The 23534-nt window shown below is 38.9% G+C and overlaps 1 protein-coding gene and 1 non-coding gene across 2 annotated transcripts in view; one reads left to right on the forward strand and one right to left on the reverse strand.

The window, feature by feature from the left end:
* LOC150090942 (putative sodium-dependent multivitamin transporter) overlaps positions 1-23534 on the reverse strand; it is a 230824-nt gene that overhangs the window by 169835 nt on the left and 37455 nt on the right. The window contains exon 4 of the mRNA XM_090373547.1: positions 6435-6554. Within this exon, the coding sequence (XP_090229673.1) occupies positions 6435-6554 (120 nt within the window). The remainder of the gene's footprint in view (positions 1-6434; positions 6555-23534) is intronic.
* LOC150090943 (U6 spliceosomal RNA) lies at positions 7229-7339 on the forward strand. Its single transcript, XR_016547739.1, has one exon. It is a non-coding gene; the product is annotated as a U6 spliceosomal RNA (small nuclear RNA).

Raw genomic sequence — 23534 nt, forward strand, 5'->3', positions numbered from 1 at the left:
ACTTAAGCCTCTCTTGGTAAGAGGATCCCTTCCTTCCCCTCACCAATCTTGTTGCCCTTCTCTATACAAGCTCAAGTAAATCTACATCCTTCCTAAAATGAGGCCTCAGACCTGTACGCAGTACTCAAGCCGTGGCCTGACCATTGCCTTATACAGAGGGATAATCACCTCCTTTTCCCTGCTAGCAAAATTCCTATATATCATTGACAAAACCCAATGACCTGCCCTGGCAGCCTGTCTGCATTGCTCAGAAAACTTCATATCTGCCTGCACAATTACTCCCAGGTCTTTTTCATTTTCTACCACCTTAAGTGTAGTACCACACAGTTGGTACGTTTCTCTGGGGTTACTTCTACCCATATGTAGTACTTTGCATTTGTCAAGGTTAAACTTCAGTTGCCACTTCTTAGCCCATCTGCCCAAATTATCTAGATCCTGTTGCAGTAGCACACTGCCATTACTGTCATTAACAACCCTGCCCACCTTTGTATCATCTGCAAACTTCGACATTAAGCCTGATATACCTTCATCAATATCATTGATAAATATACAAAACAACAGTGGACCTAACACCGAACCCTGTGGGACTCCACTAATAACATTAGTCCAAGAAGAGCAGCACCCATTGATTACCACCCTCTGTCTTCTAGCACTTAACCATCCTTTCATCCATTGTAGCAACTTACCCTTAATACCATTCTGCTTCAATTTGTACAATAGTCTTCCATGCGCAACAGTGTCAAAAGCTTTCCTGAAATCCAAATATATGATATCAAAATTATTTTTCGCATCCAGTTCCTTTGTAACCACATCATAATATCCTATCAAATTTGTCAGACAAGACTTTCCCTTAACAAACCCATGCTGTGTCTGAATTATTGCTGCAGTCTTGTCTAGATGATCCTGCAATGCATCTTTAACCAGCAACTTCATTATTTTACCCGGAACAGAAGTTAAACTAACTGGTTAATTCGTATTGCAGAATAGGTGACCTATTCTGCAATACGAAATGCACCCCCATATCATTTGGCTGGCGGGGAATTTTGCTGTAGACACCATACAGTCTGGATAGTATTCTTCACCACATCTATGGCAAATCATTTGTCTCGCATCAGAGCCACGCAGGTTTTATTTCCTCTCATCCGAGAAAATAACTGGACTTCCACTGCTCGGGGGTCCATTTGACATGCTCCTTACATCAAATTAATCGGGCCTTTTTTATTTATTGTGTGAAGAGAGAGGCTTCTTCTTAGGATGATGGGCTACAAGTCCATTTTTGAAGAGGCATCTTCTGACTGTTACTACAATTGCTACCATTGCTGTATGTTCTTTCCAATCTTTTTTCAGCTCGGACGAAGAAGCTTCACGGTTTTTAAGGCATAAGTGCGTCAAAATGAGGTCCTGTTTTGGTGCAGAGACTCTTTTGCGTCCAGTTCCTTTTTTCCCATCAGCAGAACCAGTATTCTTGAAAAGAAATCTAAAGATTCTTTCCAAAGATTTCTTTGGAAAGTAATCTACTCACTGTCAACTGATTACAAGACACTCTATAAGCAATATGTCAGGAAGAACATCCTTCCTCACATAAAGCAACAATAGCACTGTTTCTTCGTGGCATCAACTGCACGTAACTCGCCATCCTGGCATGAGCAAAGAATGACTGCAACTCTTGTAGAGCATGCTTAAATAGCTGATGCAATATTACATCACCTACGAGTGTTAATCTTATCTGATGCAATCTGTAAGAAATATTGCCATATACTTACATTATTCAGACGACAATTACAATTTTAAGGGGTGATGCACTTTCTTTGAACCCCCCCCCCCCGAGAGAATCGGATCTAACAGGCAGAAAGTTGAGTAGGGATGCCGCAAAATAAAATAAATCACTTAGGGCTGCCGTTATTAAAAAAAAAGGTTGAAAACCACTGCCTAAGGCTTCTTTGCACCATACAGCTAATACTGAAACTAACACTGGGATGTCACATAACATTAGTATGTGATATCCCAGATTTGCACTCAGATAACTCCAGCAGTTGAAGCAGATATCAAATATGTCCATGATCTCACCAACAAAAATGCTAACAGTTGACAGAGTGAACATCATTCTGAAGTCACTGTAAATTTGCATGAATATTATATGAATTCAAAAAAGTTCTCCACACATCAAAATACAAGGTGTAACAATTAAATAATGAGACTGTTGCAAAAAAGATAAAATTCTATAGAATAATGAACTATTTCATGCCTTACAGGTTATCAAAATAATAGCCTTGGGCTTGTACACTGTTTTATATGTTACTTCCAAGCACAGAATGTCTTCAGTGGACTGAAAATCGATTTCCCTTAACTATTCTCTTCCCTAAACTGAAAATTTTAGGGAAGAGAAAAAAGTCACAAGGGTCTGGGTGAGCAGTGTGCACACACACACACACACACACACACACACACACACACACACACACACACAGGAATTTGTTTTTTGGCCAGAAACTGGCAAACAGATAGTTCATTGTTTTCTGGGACATCCAACCATCCTTCCGGTCTCTTCAAGCCTCTTCCTTCGAATTTTTTCATGCAGCCACATCAGAACTTCAATGTAGTATATTTGACTGACAGTCTGATTTGGTGGGATGTATTCAGCCATAATAATTTCTTTAATATCGAAGAAAACAAGAAGCATGGTTTTCATTTTCGAGTTTGATATCCTTGCTTTTTTTTTTTTTTTTTGGATCTGGGGGACTGTTTTGTCTTCCACTACAAAGACTGTCTTTTAGTTTCTGAGTTTTACTGGAACAGACAGCTTTCATTGCAAGTAATTAAAGTACTCAGAAAATATGAATCCTCAATTTTTTTGCAAACAACTTCACAAGCTGGATTCTCATTCCTTGATTTCATCGTTCCACATTTTTCTCATGCCAAATTTTTCAGTTAAAATCTTCTAATTGTTTATTTGTCCACATTGAGTTATGATAATCGATGTCCTTACCCAGTCCACATTTTCATCAATACTGGACAGCCTGGTCACTCATCATCTTGCACATTCTATCTTCCTTCTAAAAATCTTTTATGCCATTCAAACACGCGAGCTCTTGAGATAGTATCTTCTCAAGAAACTTGACATAACAACTCATAACTTTCAGTTGGTGGTTTTTTTTTTTTTTTTTGTTAAAGATTTGAATCATTTGATTCTTTTGTCTGTCAATATTCTGGCAAAGTGCAAAACGACAAGGTAGCAAGAACTTGTCACTGTAAAGTGAATGAGTGTGTTGGAACTTAACTTGGCAGAAAACTAAAGAAAGGATCAAGGCCAACTGCTGTGCCTTTGTTTCATAGGTAGTGCTTGGTGGGCAGTGGCTCAGCATAAAATCTCATTATTTAACAGCCATACCTCGTATTGGCATATGATGCAAGAAAGCAAGTTTTAAAAAAAAGAGACCCTTCCCTTCCCACTTAACCCATCCATCCACTCCAAATGTTAGTCTAGTTCTGCCTTGAATTTATTTATGCTGTCAACTACTAAAACGACAGATGGAAGTTTGTTTCAGCAATCAAAATTTCCACACATCTATTCTATAACTGTCTTTCCTCAATTTGAATTTATGTCCCCTAAGGTGATTCATCTGGGCAAGAGGAAGAATCTCATCAGCACTGAGCTTCTCAAACCATTCAAGGCCTTATACACCTCAATCAGATCACCTCGCAGCTGCCTAGTCTAAAGACACTGCAATTTGCAGAACATTCCTTTTTTGTAAGAGCAATCCTTTGTTCAATTCACCAATCTCATTGCCCTTCTCTGTACTCATTCCAGCAGCTCTAAATCATTCCTAAAATGATTTAGAGCTGCTGAGCTGTATACAAGTACTCAAGGTGTGGCCTAACCATAGCCTTATACAAGAGGATAATCACCTTCTTATCCCTGTTAAATAGAAAAATTCCTGTATAACATTGACAAGATCCCCCATGAGCTAATCTTGCAAATTATCTGCACTGCTCAGAAAGCTTCATATCTGACTGCACAATTACTCCCAGGGCTTTTTCATTCTCCACTATCTTCAGTGTAGTACCACACAGTTGATATGTTACTCTGGGGGTTACTGCTATCCATATGCAGTACTTTATATTTGTCAATGTTAAACTTGAGTTGCCACCTCTCAGATCATCTGCTCAATTTTTCTAGATCCTGTTGCAGCAGCGCACTCTCATTAGTGTCATTAACAACTCTGCCAACCTTCATATCATTTGCAAACATGGACACTAACCCTGATATACCTTCATCGATATCATTAATAAATATAGAAAACAACAATGGGCCCAACACTGAACCCTGGGGGACTCCACTAATAAAACTATTCCACGAAGAGCAGTGTCCACTGATTACCAACCTGTCTTCTCCCACTCAACCATCCCTTGTATCCATAACAACAATGTACACTTTATACCATACTGCTTTGTACAGTAGTCTTCCATAGTTTCAAAAACTTTCCTAAAATCCAAGTATATGATATCAAAATTATTTTTTACATCCAGTTCCTTTGTGACCACATCATAGTATCCAATTTAATTAGTCAGACAAGATTTCCCTTTAACAAACCCATACTGTGTCTGGACTATAACTGAAGTCTTGTCTAGATGATCCTGCAGTGCTTCTTTAACCAGTGCACTCCATTAATTTCCCCAGAACAGAAGTTAAACTAACAGGTCTGTAATTACTCATTTCACCCTTTGAACTCTTGTGAATAGGGGACACATTTGCCCATCTCCAGTTCGTGGGACTTCCTCTGAGTCCAAGGAAATTCTCATAATTATGGCTAAGGGTTTGCTTATTTCCTTTGCTGCCTCCTTTAATATAACTGGATAGATCCCATCCACCCCAGGTACTTTTCTTATGTTTAACTTCAATAATTTCTCCTCCACTTTGCCCTCAGTTATTACAAAATCATTTAGTTTCTGCCATAGTTTGATAAACTTCTGGCATTTCCTCCCTGAATATCTCCTCATGTATGAGGATGCAAAATAATCATCCAGTTTGTCAGCTACCTGAGCAGATTCATCAACAGTTGAACCATCAATATCAAGTGGACCTATCTGATTCATACCCTTCCTTCTAGAGTTTATATAAGTAAAGAACTCTTTGCTGTTTTTCATTGCATTTTTTGCCAAGGATTTCTTGCAATCTGCTTTTGCCTGTCTAACATCCTTTGTGACTTGATTAGAGACCAGTTTATATCCCTCACAGGTTTCTGTGTCACCTGATAGTTTATATGCATCCCATGCATTTTCCTTCTCTACTATGAGTCTCATTAGTTCATCTGGCATCCATTTAAGCAAACCTTGAACAATATTTCTGTTGGTAACAACATACAGAATTTAAAAACTGTCTGAGACCACTGTAGTCACCTTTACGAAAGCAAAAACCCTTCCCATTACCCCTGATGGTAGTTACATCTTTGAATAAATTCCACATCAGCACACTGCGATCACTGTCACCATGTGGCTCCTTTATCTGCAGATTCTTAATACATGAGGAATCACTGCTGATAATCAGATCAAGAGTATTACTCCCTCTGATTGCCTCTCAAACATACTGCTGCTGTAGAAAATAATCATCCAATAAATCCACAAAAGTCCTGCTAGTGTGCAAGTGACCAATCCACAAGTTCCAGTCAATATCTATTCATAATATAAAGGATTCAGTGTCAACCATTTAAAATAAAATAATCTAACATAGTTGATATTTTATTTAATACAGCTGATGTTTGCAAGAACTATAATGGAGTAAAATAATCAGGGATTCTTCTATAGCATATTGCATGAATTCTACCTTAGGTTTGCTTGCTTGTTTAAAAAGTATTACCTTGGCCTAGAGGTTTTTTATACTTTGCATCCCCCTTAAAATATTTCATAACTTTCATACCTTCCTTACAATATTTCATATTTCCCATCTTTCAAAACAAGTGAAAATAAATAGATTTGACATAAAATTTGGCCATGAGTATGTATACCTTTATAAATTAATATATATACTTCAACAGATTTAATCTCAAAGATTAAAATAAAATATCCCTCATGCATGGATTAGTGGAATGCTCTGACGATATTTCATTAAAAAAAAAAAAAAAAAAAAAAAAAACTTCATAAAAACAACATGCCCCTCCAAAAAAACAAATCTGCTCCCTACAGTGGGTGGACATGTCTCACACTTTGGGAACCTCTGACTTTGCCTAACACACAATTTATTTCTATTGGGAAAATAGATTAAAAAAGCATTAGTAAACAAAGCTTTTGCTTGCATAACTATCAAATGGAAATCCCCCATCATGCTGAAATTGATTATGGAAATGATGGCATATATTGCTGTATAAAATAATAATATAAAACATTATAACCATAAATTAAATAATCCTGCACACAAAAGTACCAAAATAATGACTTACAATAGCAGAATAAATAGTGCAGACTACACCAATACAGATAACTGAAGTCCACTTAGAGAGACCCGTCACTGTACTAAGGGCTAGAGCAGGAGCATATAAAACAACACCCATGTAGAGCATCTGAAATAGATAAAATGCTGTCTGATTTATATAAATATTACATATTTATAAATTTCATTAACACAGGCATCTGCAAAGTAATAAGACAAAAAAAAAAGAATTCATAAAAAAATTTATTATGATGAAAATCTCTCAAATAGTTGGCGCCTCCGTAGACAGGTGGGCAGGAGCAGCAGTGCATAGCACACGCTTCTTGATTAGACCGGGGTTCGAGCTCATGACCACCAAATACGGAGGATGCGGAAAGGTCAGGGAATGACCACCACATATCCCCGGAGCAATATGGCCTTAGTTGGTAATGCTCCTAAAAACCAAATAACAAAGAAACTCAAATAGTTCCCACGGAATTATACACTTGTTACACCTCTATTTTAATTACTGAAAGCATTCTTAAAATTCCTCCATAGTTATTTCTTTGAGATAATCAGTTGTATTCTTTTGAATGGTACTGAATTGTTTTCCTTTCACCTCCATTTTTAATTTTGAAAAGACTATTTTGCATTACTATGAAATGCAATGTAACTGCATTAATTATTCAGAAAATTTTTTTTTTCAATAAGAGAGTTGCTGAGATCAACTCTTTTTTGAAAAAAAAAAAAGTGAAAAAGGTAAAAATGAAGACAAAACAGAAACCATTTCATATCGCCCAAAAGAATGTGACTGATCATCTCACAGCACTTGCTTTGTCACCAAGTACATGCACTAAAGTTGGAATGATACAGAGAAGACTAACTTTGCCACTGCACAAGGATGACACACAATTTTATGCAGCATTCCACCTTTTTTTTTTTTCTTTTATTTTCACCAGCAAGCTGCCCAGAGGAGAAATTATCCACACTACTGCCACCCCTGATGAAACATTAAACCCAAACCCGGGAGGCATCCATAAATAATATTTTGGATGTGCTTCTTCCAACAGACAATGAGGAAACAAAGCAAGTGCAGCAATAGATCCTGGCATCAAATGCTGCATATATTAACCACCAAATGCAACTACCCTTCACCCATGAAGAGTTTGTTATTTGGTTTTTAGGAGCATTAGCAACTAAGGCCATATTGCTCAGGGGATATGCGGTGGTCATTCCCTAACCCTCCGTATTTGGTGGTCACGGGCTCGAACCCCGGTCTAATCAAGAAGCGTGTGCTATGCACTGCTGCTCCTGCCCACCTGGCTACAGAGGCACCCCCCCATGAAGAGTTAAAACTGGTATTGGACTAAATGCTTACGACAGGAACTCACAGAAGTTTGCATTGTTAAGCTTTCCCCAGATCATGACTAGTAGAAAATAGAGGGTTCATTGTTAAGAGCCTTCTCTCAGACCACTTACTTGTTCTGATGAACAAATGTCTATCCAAAGTCAGATTCCTAGAAATTTGGAAATGTGCAAGTCTAAAAATATTACTAAATATCTCTGAAAACTGCTTGAGTTAAGATGAGTCAATCAATTACACCGAAGGAAAGTCAATATATTATAACACAAAGCAGTCTTCAAGCACTGAAAGGTAGTGGTCACTGATCTGATGTTTTCAATATGATGGAAGTATTAAAACTGATGCAGACAGCCTATACTTGTTCTGTCATAGATGCAAAATATGAGGAATATAAGGAGTTGAAAACAGTTATGGTCAAGTCCTCAAAGTGATCTAGGCTTGTCAATTGCTAAGCTAAAATAGCTTAGCAACTGACCATTGCAACCATAAGTTCGCCATAAGTTGAGAATCAATGTCCATCCCATCTTTCAACCCCAAGGTCTTACTCTACCACCCCTGCACAATGCGATCAACCCATAGGGGTCCACATAGACCACTTTAAGAACTCTTGCCCTAGAAAGTTCGGGCAACTCTGGGGCCTGGGGCAGTGCTGCCAGAGAGCCACAGTATAGTGCCAGAGAGCCACAGTATAGTTATTAACAGTAACCACTGGCAGAGGAGAAAGTGATTCTTGCACTGCTTCTATTGGAATGAGCAGCAGCCTGGAAAATAAGATGCAGGATATTACAGAGACTGCTGGGAATCATGGGGGTACAAGTAAACACATGGGTTGTGTTAGGGTGGCTAAGAGGAAGAGCAGGTGCATGTATACTTGCGTGTACACCAATGCTAGGAGTTTAGTAAATAAATTTGATGAATTTGAGTTATTGCTCAAAACATCAAAGGCAGATATTGTTGGGATTTCAGAGACGTGGTGTCACACAGATATAAGGAATGCAGAACTGGAATTTGGAGAGTACAATGTCTACAGAAAGGATAGACAGGATAGGAAGGGAGGAGGGGTTATGCTATTGGTTAAGAAACACATAAAATCCAAGGAAGTGAAGCCAGTCGACACTGCTGGACAGTGCAGTGTCGAGTCAGTTTGGTGTGACATAAGCATTGGGAGATCAAAATTGAGAGTAGGAGTGTGCTATAGGCCTAATGACTCTGATGAGTATAATAAGAAACTGTACAGAGAAATAGAGTGGGCCAGTAAATCTGAGAGTCTTATAATGGGGGATTTTAATTTCCCAGATATCGACTGGAATTTGGGGGCTGGTCACTCACACACTAGCAAGGCTTTTGTGGATTTATTGGATGATTGTTTTCTATATCAGCATGTTTGGGAGGCAACTAGAGGGAATAATACTCTTGATTTGATTATCAGTAGTGATTCTTCATGCATTAAGAATCTGCAGATAAATGAACCACTAGGTGGCAGTGATCACAGTGTTCTGAAGTGGGAGTTACTCAAAGAGGTAACTACCATTAGGGGTAAAGGGAAGGGGTATTGCTTTCGTAAAGGCGACTACGATGGACTGAGACAGTATTTAAATTCTATACAGTGGGATCAACTGATGATGTTACCAACAGCAAATTCAAAACAGGAAGCATTCAAAGAACTTATCTTGCAAGCTACTAGGCTTTACATACCAACTAAGAAATATTGTTCAAGGTTTAGGCCTAAATGGATGTCAGATGAACTAATGAGGCATATGGCAGAGAAGAAAAATGCATGGGATACATACAAATTAACATGTGACACAGAAGCCTATGATAGATACAAGTTGATCTGTAACCAAGTTACAAAGGAGGTTAGGCAGGCGAAGGTAGATTACGAGCGATCCTTGGCAAGGGATGCGAAGAAAAACAGCAAAGAGTTCTTTACTTATGTAAACTCTAGAAGGAAGGGGATGAATCAGATTGGTCCACTTGATATCGATGGGTCAACTGTTGATGACCCTGCTCAGGTAGCTAACAAACTAAATGAATATTTTGCATCGACATTCACACATGAGGAGTTATTCAGCGAGGGGAATGCCAGAGGTGTATTCAACTCTAGCAGTAAGCTAGAGAATCTTGTAAAACTGAGAGTAAAGTGGAGGAGAAATTGTTGAAGATAAACACAAGAAAGGCACCTGGGGTGGATGGGATCTATCCAGTTATATTAAAGGAGGCAGCAAAGGAAGTAAGCAAACCCTTAGCCATAATTATGAGAGCTTCCTTGGACTCAGGGGAGGTACCTATGGACTGGAGATGTGCAAATGTGACCCCAATTCACAAGGGAGGATCAAAGGCTGACACAAGTAATTATAGACCTGTGAGTTAAACTTCTGTTCCTGGAAAATTAATGGAGGCTCTGGTTAAAGAAGCACTGCAGGATCATCTTGACAAGACTTCAGTTATAGTTCAGACACAGCATGGTTTTGTTAAGGGGAAGTCTTGCCTGACCAATTTGATTGGATACTATGATGCAGTCACAAAAGAACTGGATGCAGGGAATAACTTTGATATTATATACTTGGATCTTAGAAAGGCTTTTGATACTGTTGCACATGGAAGACTGCTGCACAAATTGGAGCAGTGTGGCATTGGAGGCAAATTGCTGCTATGGATAAAGGGGTGGTTGAGGGAGAGAAGACAGAGAGTGGTAATCAATGGACACTGCTCATCGTGGATTAATGTTATTAGTGGAGTCCCTCAGGGTTCAGTATTGGGTCCTTTATTGTTCTCTGTATTTATAAATGATATTGATGGTATATCAAGCTTAATGTCCAGGTTTGCAGACGATACGAAGGTTGTCAAGGACACTACTGACACTATGCTGCTGCAACAGGATCTGGAAAGGTTGAGCAGATGGGCTGAGAGGTGGCAAATGAAGTTTAACATTAGCAAATGTAAAGTACTACATATGGGAAACAGCTACCCCAGAGCAACGTATCAACTCTGTGGTACTACACTGACAGTGGTAGAGAATGAAAGGGACCTGGGGGTGGTTGTGCAGGCAGATATGAAGTTCTCTGAACAGTGCAGACGGGCTGCAAGAGTAGCTCATGGTGTATTGTCAATGATATATAGGAATTTTTCTAGCAGGGATAAGGAGGTGATTATTCCCTTGTATAAGGCAATGGTCAAGCCACACCTAGAGTACTGTATACAGGCCTGGAGGCCTCATTTCAAGAAGGATGTAGAGCTGCTGGAACGAGTACAGAGAAGAGCAACAAGATTAGTGAATGGAACAAAGGGGTGCTCTTAGGAAGAAAGGCTTAAGTTTTGCGAATTACAGTGTCTGGAGACTAGGCAGCAGCGAGGTGATCTGATAGAGGTGTACAAAGCCTTGAATGGTTTGAGCATGCTCAATGCTGATGGGATTCTTCCTCTTGCTCAGAATAATCACCTGAGAGGGCATAAATTCAAATTGAGGAAAGACAGATGTAGGATAGATGTGCGGAAATTTGCCTTTAGCCAGCAGGTGGTTGGTAGGTGGAACAGACTTCCATCCCTTGTTGTGGAAGTTGATAGCCTAAATAAGTTTAAGGCTCAGCTGGACAGGTATTTCGAACGAACAGAGGGGTGAAGTGGAAGTGGTTATTTTTTTATTTTACTTTATTTTTTTTTGGCTGATGCTGCATAAGCTTGCTTTTTTGCAACAAATGCCTCTACTAATGCTAATGCTATACAATATACACTACAATCATATATGATATACACTATGATCATCTGAAAGTGATGTTTGGAGGAATTTGAAGAATGCTTTTGATGATTAAGAGAGATATAATACGTGTACAGAGTCACGTTGGGTTTTCTTTTGAATGCTTTTCATAATTGTTTTACTTTATATTTCCTTTTTTTTTTAGAATTTTTGTTTAATTATTTTTCAGATGTAATGCACATAAAAGATTTTATTTTCTTTTATTTTCAATTAAGACAAATGAGCATACATGTTTTCTCTGCGATTCAAAATAACATTATTTAACAGAGAATAAACATTTATTAACAAGAAATGCCACATCCTTGTATTATGTATAAATATTAAGATAAAAAATTACAATGGTGACTAAAAATTCAATAAAACAAATTTCTCTCTATATATATCGTTTCAACTTTGCAAAAAAAGAATACAAGACACCAATCATGGCTTAATCCATTCCACCTTTCTTGATAGTAACATTCCTCGTATAAATAAATAAATTAATTAATTTTCTATTTATACTCTAAGATGACCATACATTCAGAGGAGTTCACAAGATAGTGAATACAAGAAACATCACCATATTTAGCAGACCACAGGCTTGAACCATAGTTTCTATAAGTGCATGTATATATGTACACCCTTGCGCCTGATCACTCAGCTACGGCAACCTATTTATGTCTTGGTAATACTTCTCATCACCTACTTTCTAAGCAAGAGCATCTGTTTTTGGAGAAAAAGAATTAATATGCATGCAAATGTGAAATGTGAATTTTAAGAGACAACTAGCAACCTAAATTTTTACAGCTATGCAAGAGTATTTCCACAGTTGTTTATAGTTTCTTCTTTTTGATTACATAAAAATCTGTGGAAAATAGATTTGTCCAGTTGGCCATGCCCAGTAAATTTATAACCATACAAGTGTGAAATAAAGATTATTACTGCTTGATGACTGCCATGCAGCTAAACTGACCTTAGGTTTTATTCATAACTCCAATCTTATTTCTCTTTCTAGATGCGACAGTTTTCCAATTTGCCTTACCAATAAAGAGTCATTGAGTTTCTAAAGACGCCTCCAGCCAGGTGGGAAGGAGTAGCAGTGCATAGCACAACCTTCTTGATTAGACCGGGGTTCGAGCCAGTCACCACCAAATACGTAGGATGCGGAAAGGTCAGGGAATGACCACCGCATATCCCGGAGCAATATGGCCTTAGTTGCTAATGCTCCTAAAAACCAAATAACAAAACAATGAGTTTCTAAGCTAAATTGCAGAAAATTTTCATTAAGCATAGCTTTATATGTAATGAAGGAAGAAATATCAACTTATGATCCACTAATGCTGTAGGTTACATTATTTTTCCCAGGAACAAAGTCTTCTTTCAACAGGCCAAACCTTGAAGGCATATTACTTTTCTGTTACTCAGCTGTCCCACAAGCAGGGGAAATAGCAATACTTCGTATATCCAACCTGAACACCAAGTAATAGTGTGATGACTTTAATGGTTGGTTGGTTGGTTGGTTGTTGTTGGGTTTAAATAGCATTGGTAACTAAGGCTATGTTGCTCCATGCATATTGTGTGTGAATTGAGTGTGTTCTGAGGTCAATTTTCTGTTTTGCTGGATGAAAAACTTGAGTTTCCAGGAGGAATAAACCATGCTACCTTTGCCTGAGACTGACTAACTCAATCATGTTGTGAAAAAGACCCTTAAAAATTCCTCTCGTCATCAACAGGATTCGAACTCAGGTCTTTTCCACCTGGTGTGGGGAGGACAGCAATCCTACCAACTGTGCTACCCATGGGGGTGTGATGACCTTAAAATCACCACATAACCATCACCGACGTTTCTTATATTTAACTACATTCAGTATTTGGGATGTACTCGCATAAGTTTAATTCATTCTAACAGAATGAGACACAGATACTGAAGGCTTTGTACTTTTCTGTTATATAAAATTTAAACTTACTTTGTATGAATCAATTAATAAAAGCTAAAGAGTAGCGGCTGCCATTCTTCAGCTTTGGATTAAAATTCCAGTCCTTCCATTAGTGCATTTATAACTAGGCACACACCGCAGGAATAAATATACCATAAAATGTTACCATGTTCTCTCTTATTTCTCTTTCTAGATACAAAATTTTTTGTACCATTTCAGTTAGCAAATTCCGTACTTGCAATCTTGATAGCAAAAGACCAGGCTGTTGCTTTGCAGGGTTTAAACCCTGTATTGAGTCATTAAGCTCAATTTGATCAATTAGGAGTGGATGTTGCTACTTTGTGGAATTTAACTTGGACCTTTATTGGGCTTGTTATTTGTTGTTATTTGGTTTTTAGGAGCATTAGCAACTAAGGCCATACTGCTCCGGGATATGCGGTGGTCATTCCCTGTCCTTTCTGTATCCTCTGTATTTGGTGGTCACGGGCTTGAATCCTGGTCTAATCAAGAAGCATGTGCTACGCACTGCTGCTCCTGGCTACGGAGGCGCCCCTTTATTGGGTACTCTTTTTTTTCATCATAATGGGAAATTCTTTCCAATTAGCTGGTGGTATATGAACAAATATACCTTCTCTGCCTTCATTACAGTTGCAACATTGAACAGCCTATTTTATATTTGTTCTCTTTGAAAAACAAGAAAAAAAAAAATTGAAAGACAGAAATAGTCTTCATTACAGTTAACCAAATCACACAATGCTATAGGATTTACAGACCACAATATGCAGCATATATGCAGTGTGATCTGCTCTCTTATCTCCCAAATGGCATCCAAACATAACATACAGCAGCATATTAGAGAACCAATGAGAGAAAGAAATGTAATCAGAAACTCTTCATGCATTATGAATCTGAATATAAAGGAACCATTAAGTGGGAAGAAATACAGTTAATGATGTTGGATTTAGCATTTGCATTATTAGTAGTGTCATAAGATGCAAAAAAAAAAGCAAGCTTAAACATCATCAGAAAAAAAAAAAAAAAAACGGGGGGGGGGGGGCGCGACACTTCCATTTACCTATTCATTCCGTCCAATAGTTTGTCTAGTTTCTCGATGAATTTATTTAGTCTATCAACTTCCACAACAATAACGGATGGAAGTTTCTGCTGGCAATCAACCATCCGAAGCTCAAGGCAAAATTCCACACATCTATTCTACGACTGTCTTTACTCAATTTGAAATTATACCCCCTCGTGTGTGGTCTGAGCAAAAAGAAGAATCTTATCAGCATTGAGCTTGCTCAATTCGTTCAAAGCCTTAAACATCTCAATCAGATCACCTCGCAAGTGCCTAGACTCCAGACACTGCAATTTTCAGTGTCTCCAGCAAAATATCTGCTAGCAAAATTCCTGTATATCATTAACAAAAACCCACGAGCCATCTTGGCAGCCTGTATGGATTGCTCAGAGAATTTTATATCTGACTGCACAATTTCCCCCAGGTCTTTTTCATTTTCTGAAACCCTGAGTGTTTCCGCAACCACACACTTGCTATGTTACTCTAGAAGTTATAGCTACCCACCCATATGCAGTACTTTGCATTTGTCAACAAACTTCAATTTCCATTTCTCAGTCCATCTGCATAACTTTTCTAGACCCTGTTGCAGTAGCATACAGTCATTCCTGTCATTAACCACCCTGCAACGTTTGTATCATCAGTAAACTTGGACATTAACAAGAATTATTGATATATAGAGAAAACAAGAAAATGGGCCGAACTCTGGGGGACTCCACTAATAACATTAGTCCATTAAGAGCAGTATCCATTAATTACTACACTGTCTTCTCCCATTCAACCATCCCTTTATCCACAGCAGCAAAGTTCCCTTAATGTCACACTGCTCCAATTTGTATAGCACTTTTATGTGAAACAATATCAAAAGCTTTTCTGAAATCCAAGTATATAATATCAAAATTATTTTTTTGCATCCAGTTCCTTTGTGACTATATTGTAGTACCCATAGACTGGAGATGTGCAAATGTGACCCCAATTCACTAAGGAGGATCAAAGGCTGACAAGTAATTATAGAACTATGAGTTTAACTTCTGTTCCAGGAAAATTAATGGAGGCACTGGTTAAAGAAGCACTGCAGAATCATCTAGACAAGACTTCAGTTATAGCTCAGACACAGCATGGTTTTGTTAAGGGAAAGTCATGCCTGACCAATTTGATTGGATACTATGATGCAGTCACAAAAGAACTGGATGCAGGGAATAACTTTGATATTATATATTTGGATCTTAGAAAGGCTTTTGATACTGTTGCACATGGAAGACTGCTGCAAAAATTGGAGCAGTGTGGCATTGAGGCAAATTGCTGCTATAGATAAAGGGATGGTTGAGGGCGAGAAGACAGAGTGGTAATCAATGGACACTGTTCATCGTGGACTAATGTTATTAGTGGAGTCCCTCAGGGTTCAGTATTGGGTCCATTATTGTTTTCTGTATTTATAAATGATATTGATGATGGTATATCAAACTTAATCTCCAAGTTTGCAGACGATACAAAGGTTGGCAGGGTTGTTAAGGACACTACTGATGCTATGCTGCTGCAACAGGATCTGGAAAGGTTGAGCAGATGGGCTGAGAGGTGGCAAATGAAGTTTAACATTGACAAATGTAAAGTACTACATATAGGAAACAGCAACCCCAGAGCAACATATTAACTCTGTGGTACTACACTGACAGTGGTAGAGAATGAAAAGGACCTGGGGGTAATTGTGCAGGCAGATATGAAGTTCTCTGAGTGGTGCAGATGGGCTGCATGAGTAGCTCATGGTGTCTTGTCAATGATATACAGAAATTTTTCTAGCAGGGATAAGGAGGTGATTATTCCCTTGTATCAGGCAATGGTCAGGCCACAATTTGAGTACTGTATACAGGTCTGGAGGCCTCATTTCAAGAAGTATGTAGAGCTGCTGGAACGAGTACAGAGAAGGGCAACAAGATTAGTGAATGGAACAAATGGTTGCTCTTACAAAGAAAGGCTTAAGTTTTGCAAATTACAGTGTCTGGAGACTAGGCACCGGCGAGGTTGTTGTTGTTGTTGGAGTGGGATTTATTGGCGCAAGGGCTGCTATGACCATATTGCGCCTATACCGTTACTTTGGAGTGTTTGTCAATATAGGAAAGGAGACTATTCTAGAAGTGATTGTATGCGTTAATCATTTTTAGAAAGGTGAACAGTTCTGATAAAGTGGCATCATTTCCAAGTATATGGCTTAGTTGCAGAGGTTTTTGTGAGCTAATTAAGGATTTGAAACATGCGATTCTAGCTGAATGGTAATGTGTACACTCAATGATAATATGTTTTACAGTAAGTATGGAACTACAATGCGGGCAAAGTGGAGGATCTTCTCCTAGCAGTAGAAATAGGTGTGTAAGATGTGTATGGCCAATTCGTGCTCTTGCCAGCACGACCTCTTCCTGCCTGTTTGATCGGGAACTGGATCTCCACAGCTGTGGATTGTGTTTTATTTCAAGAAGTTTGTTACCGGTTTGATTATGCCACATTTCAGACCACATCTCAGTACATATCCGCCGTATGACTGGTTTGTAGTCAGAAAAAGGAACAGGGGTGGAATCGAAGCAAGTGGGGTGTTTTGCTGCTTCGTCTGCACGCTCATTTCCTGGAATTCCAACGTGGCTCGGTATCCAGCAAAACGTAACAGTCCGATTATTTTTGTTGAGTTGGCATAACTGTGACCTGATTTGTGAGAGGAATGGATGCAAATGTTGTGATTTATTCTGCAGAGCATTCACCGCACTTAAAGAGTCTGTATATATTATTACTTGGGTGTTTGGAACATCGTTAAGGAGTTTTAAAGCCATTTTGATTGCGTATAGTTCGGCCGTAAAAACACTGCATTCAAGTGGTAATTGGACAGAGACAGTGCATGCAGGACTCATTACTGCAGCTCCCACGGAGACATCAGTTTTGGAGCCGTCCGTGTATATCTGAAGACTGTGAGCATTGGTCAATGCGTGATTCGCATGTAGTTGTCTGAGATTGTGGTTCGATAAGGAGTGTTTTCCCCACTGAAGAAAATAGTCATCGCAATGAGGTATATACATTGCCCATGGTGCTTGTACTGCGTCCGTAGCTTGAAAGATATTTCCAAGATAGATGTTCCAATTTTGAGTTACCTCTTGTAGCCGAATACCAGCAGGTTTGTTTTCGTTGGGTTTATTTCTATATAAGTTTTCCCACTGCGGTTCAAAAAGATATGTCCAGATGGGATGAGACGGGTGACTACGTAATTTGACTGCATAACTAAGAAGCAATACTTTTCTCCTAAGATGTAGTGGAGGTTCATTGGCATCTATATACATACTTTGCACTGGGGATGTCTTAAAGGCCCCTAAGGCAATCCTGAGAGCACTATGCTGGACCGGATTGAGCCAAGCCAATGCTGTCTTTCGTGCAGAATCATAAACTGGGGCTCCATAATCTAGACGAGATCTTATTAAGGTTCGATACAGATGTAGAAGAGTGAAGCGATCGGCTCCCCATGTCATGGAAGATATAACTTTGAGGATATTAATCTTTTTCATGCACTGAGTTCTTATTTGTCGTATATGTGCCTGAAAGGTAAGTTTGGTGTCAAGTGTAAGGCCCAAGAACCGGATACTTTTGCTAAGTGGTATTTTTTGGGTTCCTAATATTAGCTCGGGATCTGGATGGAGCTGACGCTTTTTGCAAAAATGGATAGCAGTTGTTTTTGTTGCAGAGAGACGATAGCCATTGCGGGATGCCCATGATTCTATTTTATTTATCGAGAGCTGCAATTGTCGCTCAATGGACCGCATGCTTTGTGAATGATAGGATATAGTAAGGTCATCTGCATATAAATAGGTGTCAACATTAGCCGGAATATTTTCTGTTGCATTATTTAGCCTAACCGCAAAGAGCGTTGCACTTAGAACTGATCCTTGTGGGACCCCTTCTTCTTGGACAAATGTACGGGAGAGTGAATTGCAGTAACGCACTTGAAAGGTCCTGTTTTCTAGAAAACTCTGTATGATAAGGGGTAGTTGACCCCGGAGCCCTGTGGCATACAGATTTTGAAGTATGCCATACCGCCAGGTGGTATCAAAGGCTTTTTCGATATCCAAGCAAATCATGACTAGATGTTCTTTACGGATAAAAGCATTGCGTATGTTGGATTCTGCCTTGACCATAAGGTCTAGAGTTGACCGATTTTTACGAAATCCGTACTGATTCTTATTCATCACCGAATGAGATTCTAGATACCATACTAAACGGGCGTGGATCATTTTTTCTAGTGTCTTACCAAGGCAACTGCTGAGAGATATTGGCCGATAGTTTCGTGGATCTGATTGATCCTTTCCAGGTTTAGCAAACGCTAGAACTATTGAGTGACGCCAAGAAAGAGGAAAGTAGCCATCTGAGAATATCCGGTTGAAGTATATTAGCAATGAATTCAAAGCTTGTTTGTTTAAATGTTTAAGCATTATATAGTATATCCCATCAGGCCCTGGTGCACTATCACCCGACCTATTTAGACAGCTCTCTAGTTCAAATGATGTAAAAGGTCGGTTATATGGAGGAGATGCCCTTGTATTGAAGTTCAGGTTATGCTTTTCTGCTTTAGCTTTTAGCTGTTTAAAAGTAGACTCATATGCTGATGCTGCGGAGATTTGGAAAAAGCAATCTGCCAGGGCATTTGCAATTTCTGTTGGAGTGGAGAAGTCTTTACCTTTCCAGCTTATAATCGGCATTGATTCGGGGAACAGTTTACCATTCAGTTTTTTTATTTTATTCCAGATTTTTCTAATCTCTGTATTTTTAGTAATAGTGGAAGCGAACCGGATCCAAGAGTCTTTTTTCGCTTTTCTCTGCACATAACGTGCCTTTGCTTTAAGTTTCTTAAAATTAATCAAGTTTTCAGTTGTTGGATACTTGCGAAATCGATTCCATGCTTTATTCTTTTCTCTTTTAGCATCACGGCATGCATCATTCCACCAGATATTGGCATGTCTGCGAGGACTGGCTGTGGTTTTTGGTATAGCACAGGTTGCAGCTGTTATTATTTGTGCAGTAATGTGGTCGGTAACTTTATCTATGGACTGGCTTTTGATGACTTCATTATCAAAGGAAATTGAATCTGTGAACTTGTTCCAGTCTGCTTTTGAAAATTTCCATTTTATGCGGCTGGCTATATGTGTGGTTCTGTTTGTTTGCAATTTGCAAATAATTGGGTAATGGTCACTGTTTAGTGGGTTACTTGAAACTATCCACTGAATGATTGGGAATAGTTTTGGGGAACATATTGATAAGTCTATGGCAGTAGATACTCCGGTGGGAAAATGAATATAAGTGTCAGCACCAGTGTTTAATAATGTGAGATTCTGGCTGTCAAGAACTGTTTCAATAAGTTTTCCTCGTTTGTCTATCTGGGGAGATCCCCACATAGTGTGGTGCCCATTGAAATCTCCTAGTAGAATGAAAGGAGATGGAAGCTGCTTTATAAGGTCCTCCAGTTCTTTCACAGTGAATTCTTTGTTTGGGGAAAGGTATACAGAGACAATGGTTAAAGTAAAATTTAAAACAATACGTATGGCTACAGCTTCTAATGTGGTCTGCAGGGAGATCTGTTTTGTAGGAACTTTGTTGTCAACTAGTATGGCTACACCTCCTCTGGTTGAGTTAGTATTGCTTCTGTGTTGTTGATAGATACTATAATTTTTAATCACTGGAGTCACCTGCGGAGTTAGATTGGTTTCTTGCAAGCAGAGGCTGATTGGACTGTGCTGTTTGATTAGGTCATAAATATCAAATATATTGCTTCGTAGACCTCTACAGTTCCACTGTATAATATTCTGCATTATTTAGTTTTTGGGATTGAGTATGGTTCTGTCTGTTTTTTATATCCAACCTGCTTGTGTCGTTCTGGTTTCATCTTTTCTTTTTTTGGGAAGCTAGGACGCCCAAGGTCCATATCATCTTCTGCATGTAAATCTAATATTGTCTCATCATGCGGGATACCAGCATCTGTGTCCATATTTCCTGAGTATGGTTGTTGTGCAATATTTGGGGATGATGCTTTCAATTTCACAGTTTCTGGTAGAGTGTCAGTTGCAGTTGGTGGAACTGTTAGCGGAGTATTGTTAGCACAAGTCACTTTACATTGTTCTGTAGGTGGCTGCTGTGGGACCGACAGCACTGATCGGGCCCAATCAGCAATTGAGATGGATGGAGGTACTGTGACTGCCGTTTGTGTTGCAGCTGACTGGTATTTTTTGGCTGCCGCAGCATAGGTAATTTTTGGCATACTGAGCATAACTTTTTTCCTAGCTTCCTGGTAGGTGACCTTTTGCTCAACTTTGTATTTCTGGATCTCTTTTCCTACCCTCCAGAGTTCACATGATTTTGAGTATGCTGGATGCTGGCCTTTACAATTTGGGCATTGTGGCGTTTCTGCATTGCAGTCCGTTTGTGCATGAGCTTTAGAACCACAGTTTGGGCAGATGGCGTCTCCTCGACATACTGTTTGCGAGTGTCCAAATTTTTGACACTTGAAGCATCTGATTGGGTTCGGAATGTAGGGACGTATTCGGCAATTAAGGTATCCGGCTTTGACACATGATGGTAAGGTTGGTGTACTAAATGTGAGGATAATATTCCTAGTGGGAACAAGTTCACCATCTTTTTTAATTATTATCCGCTTTGCTTGAACTACCTTTTGATCTTTTAGTTCTTCTACTATCTCGTCTTCAGTGACATTCATCAGGTCCCACTCTGCTATTACTCCTTTGGAGCTATTTAAAGTGGCATGAGGGGTGACCTGTACTGGTATTCCGCCGAAAGTGGATAATTTCAGTAGAGACTGAGAATGCTGGTGCTTAGTTGTTTCGACTAGAAGATCTCCAGATCGGAGTCTTTTCACCATTTTCGGTGAACCAGCCACACTTTCCAAACATTTCTGGATTAGAAATGGTGGAAGTGAACTCGCAGGTTTGGCAGAAAGAGAATGTAATATGAGGAACGCTGGATATTCCTGCTGATTCTCATTTTTGCGTAGTCTCTTAGATTGTGATTCGTCACGTTCGGGTTCATTTGAGTCATGACATGAGCGTCTAGGCTCAAGTACTGGAAAGTTGTCATAATCCATGGTTGCTCCTTTTAGCCCTAGAGGATAACTTTTCCTCCAGGTTACCGGCCCCGCCACGTGGAGGCAGGAGCGGTGCCACCAGTGACCAAGCGATTAGAGATTAGTGGTTAGTGTGTTATGTGTTATTTCTATATACAAGAAGAAGAAAGGTACCTTTCCTTTCTTTTTGAAAAGCTTACTTCTTTATTTAGAAGAGCTGAAAATAAATAACTCAGCAAATGAAACACTTGAAATTTCTCTGAAATCTATTAACTCTAGAGAAGTCGCTTTGAAATTCACTTGTAGATTCGCTTTGATCACTCGCTTGGCACTCGGGGCCACCGGCGAGGTGATCTGATAGAGGTGTATAAAGCCTTGAATGGTTTGAGCATGCTCAATGCTGATGGGATTCTTCCTCTTGCTCAGAATAATCACCTGAGAGGGCATAAATTCAGATTGAGGAAAGAAAGATGTAGGATAGATTTGCCTTTAGCCAGCGGGTAGTTGGTTGGTGGAACATACTTCCATCCCTTGTTGTGGAAGTTGATAGCCTAAATAAATTTAAGGCTCAGCTGGACAGGTATTTCAAACGAACAGAGGGGTGAAATGGTTTTTTTTTTATTTTGGCTGATGCTGCAGAAGCTTGCTTTCTTGCATCATATGCCTCTACTAATGCTAATGTCACACTGCTCCAATTTGTATAGCAGTTTTATGTGCAACAATATCAAAAGCTTTTCTGAAATCTAAGTATATGATATCAAAATTATTTTTTTGCATCCAGTTCCTTTGTGACCATATTGTAGTATCCAACAAAATTGGTCATACCTTGTCTTAAGTATAATTGATTGCAGCTTTGTCTAGATGATCTTGCATTACTTCTTTTACCAGACCTTACATTATTTTCCTCGGAACAAAAGTTAAACAGAAGTTTTTTTCCCAGAAACAGAAGTTAAATTAACAGGTCTGTAACTGCAGTAGCACATGCTCTTTGAGTGGACCAGGTTCAAGCCTTTGACTACTAAATACGATTAACGTTTGTATTGATGATTTATTGTGAACTCCACTGACCTGGTGGTCATGCCGAGTATAAACAAGAACATTTATTTACTTGTGTTGCCCTTTGATCTCCCTTTGTGAATTGGGATACATTTTCACATCTCCAGTTCACAGGAATGCCCTGAATCCAAGAATGCTCTCATAATTATGGCTATGCATTTGCTTTTTCTTTCACTAATTCCCTTAATATAATTGGATAGATCCCATCCACTCCAAGTGCCTTTCTTATTTTTATCTTCAACTTTCCTCTCAGTTATTACAAAATCATTTAGCTTTCTGTTAGAGTTTAATAAACTTCTGGCATCCCCTTCCCTAAACAATTTCTCATGTGTGAATATAGATGCAAACTACTCATTCAGTTTGTCAACAACTTGAGCAAGATCATCAACAGTCGAGCCATCAATACCAAGTGGGCCCAACTGTACAGATTTTAAAAAAAAAAAAAAAAAACTGTCTGAGACCACTGTTGTCATCTTTATGAGAGCAAAAACCTATCCCTTTACCCTTGATAGTAGTTACATCTTTAAGTATATCCCAAATAGTAATTTTTATATGCCACCTAGTAGTTCTTTTATCTGCAGATTCGTAAAGCATGAATAATCAATGCTGATAATCAGATCAAGAGTATTACTCCTTCTGGTATCCTCTCTAACATGCTGCTGTAGAAAACAGTAATCCAATAAATCCAGAAAAGTCTTGTTGTCTGTGAATGACCAATCCACAAGTTCCAGTCAATATTTGGAAAGTTAAAATTCCCATTATAAGACATTGTGATTTACTGGCCCACTATTTCTCTGCACAGTTGTTCATTGTACTCCTCAGAGTCGTTAGGCCTATAACACACTCCTACTCTCAATTTTGTTTTCCCAAT

Source organism: Mastigoproctus giganteus, chromosome 1 (genome assembly GCF_048544385.1).
Source record: "Mastigoproctus giganteus isolate SK-2022 chromosome 1, ASM4854438v1, whole genome shotgun sequence".
Classification (NCBI taxonomy): Eukaryota; Metazoa; Arthropoda; class Arachnida; order Uropygi; family Thelyphonidae; genus Mastigoproctus; species Mastigoproctus giganteus.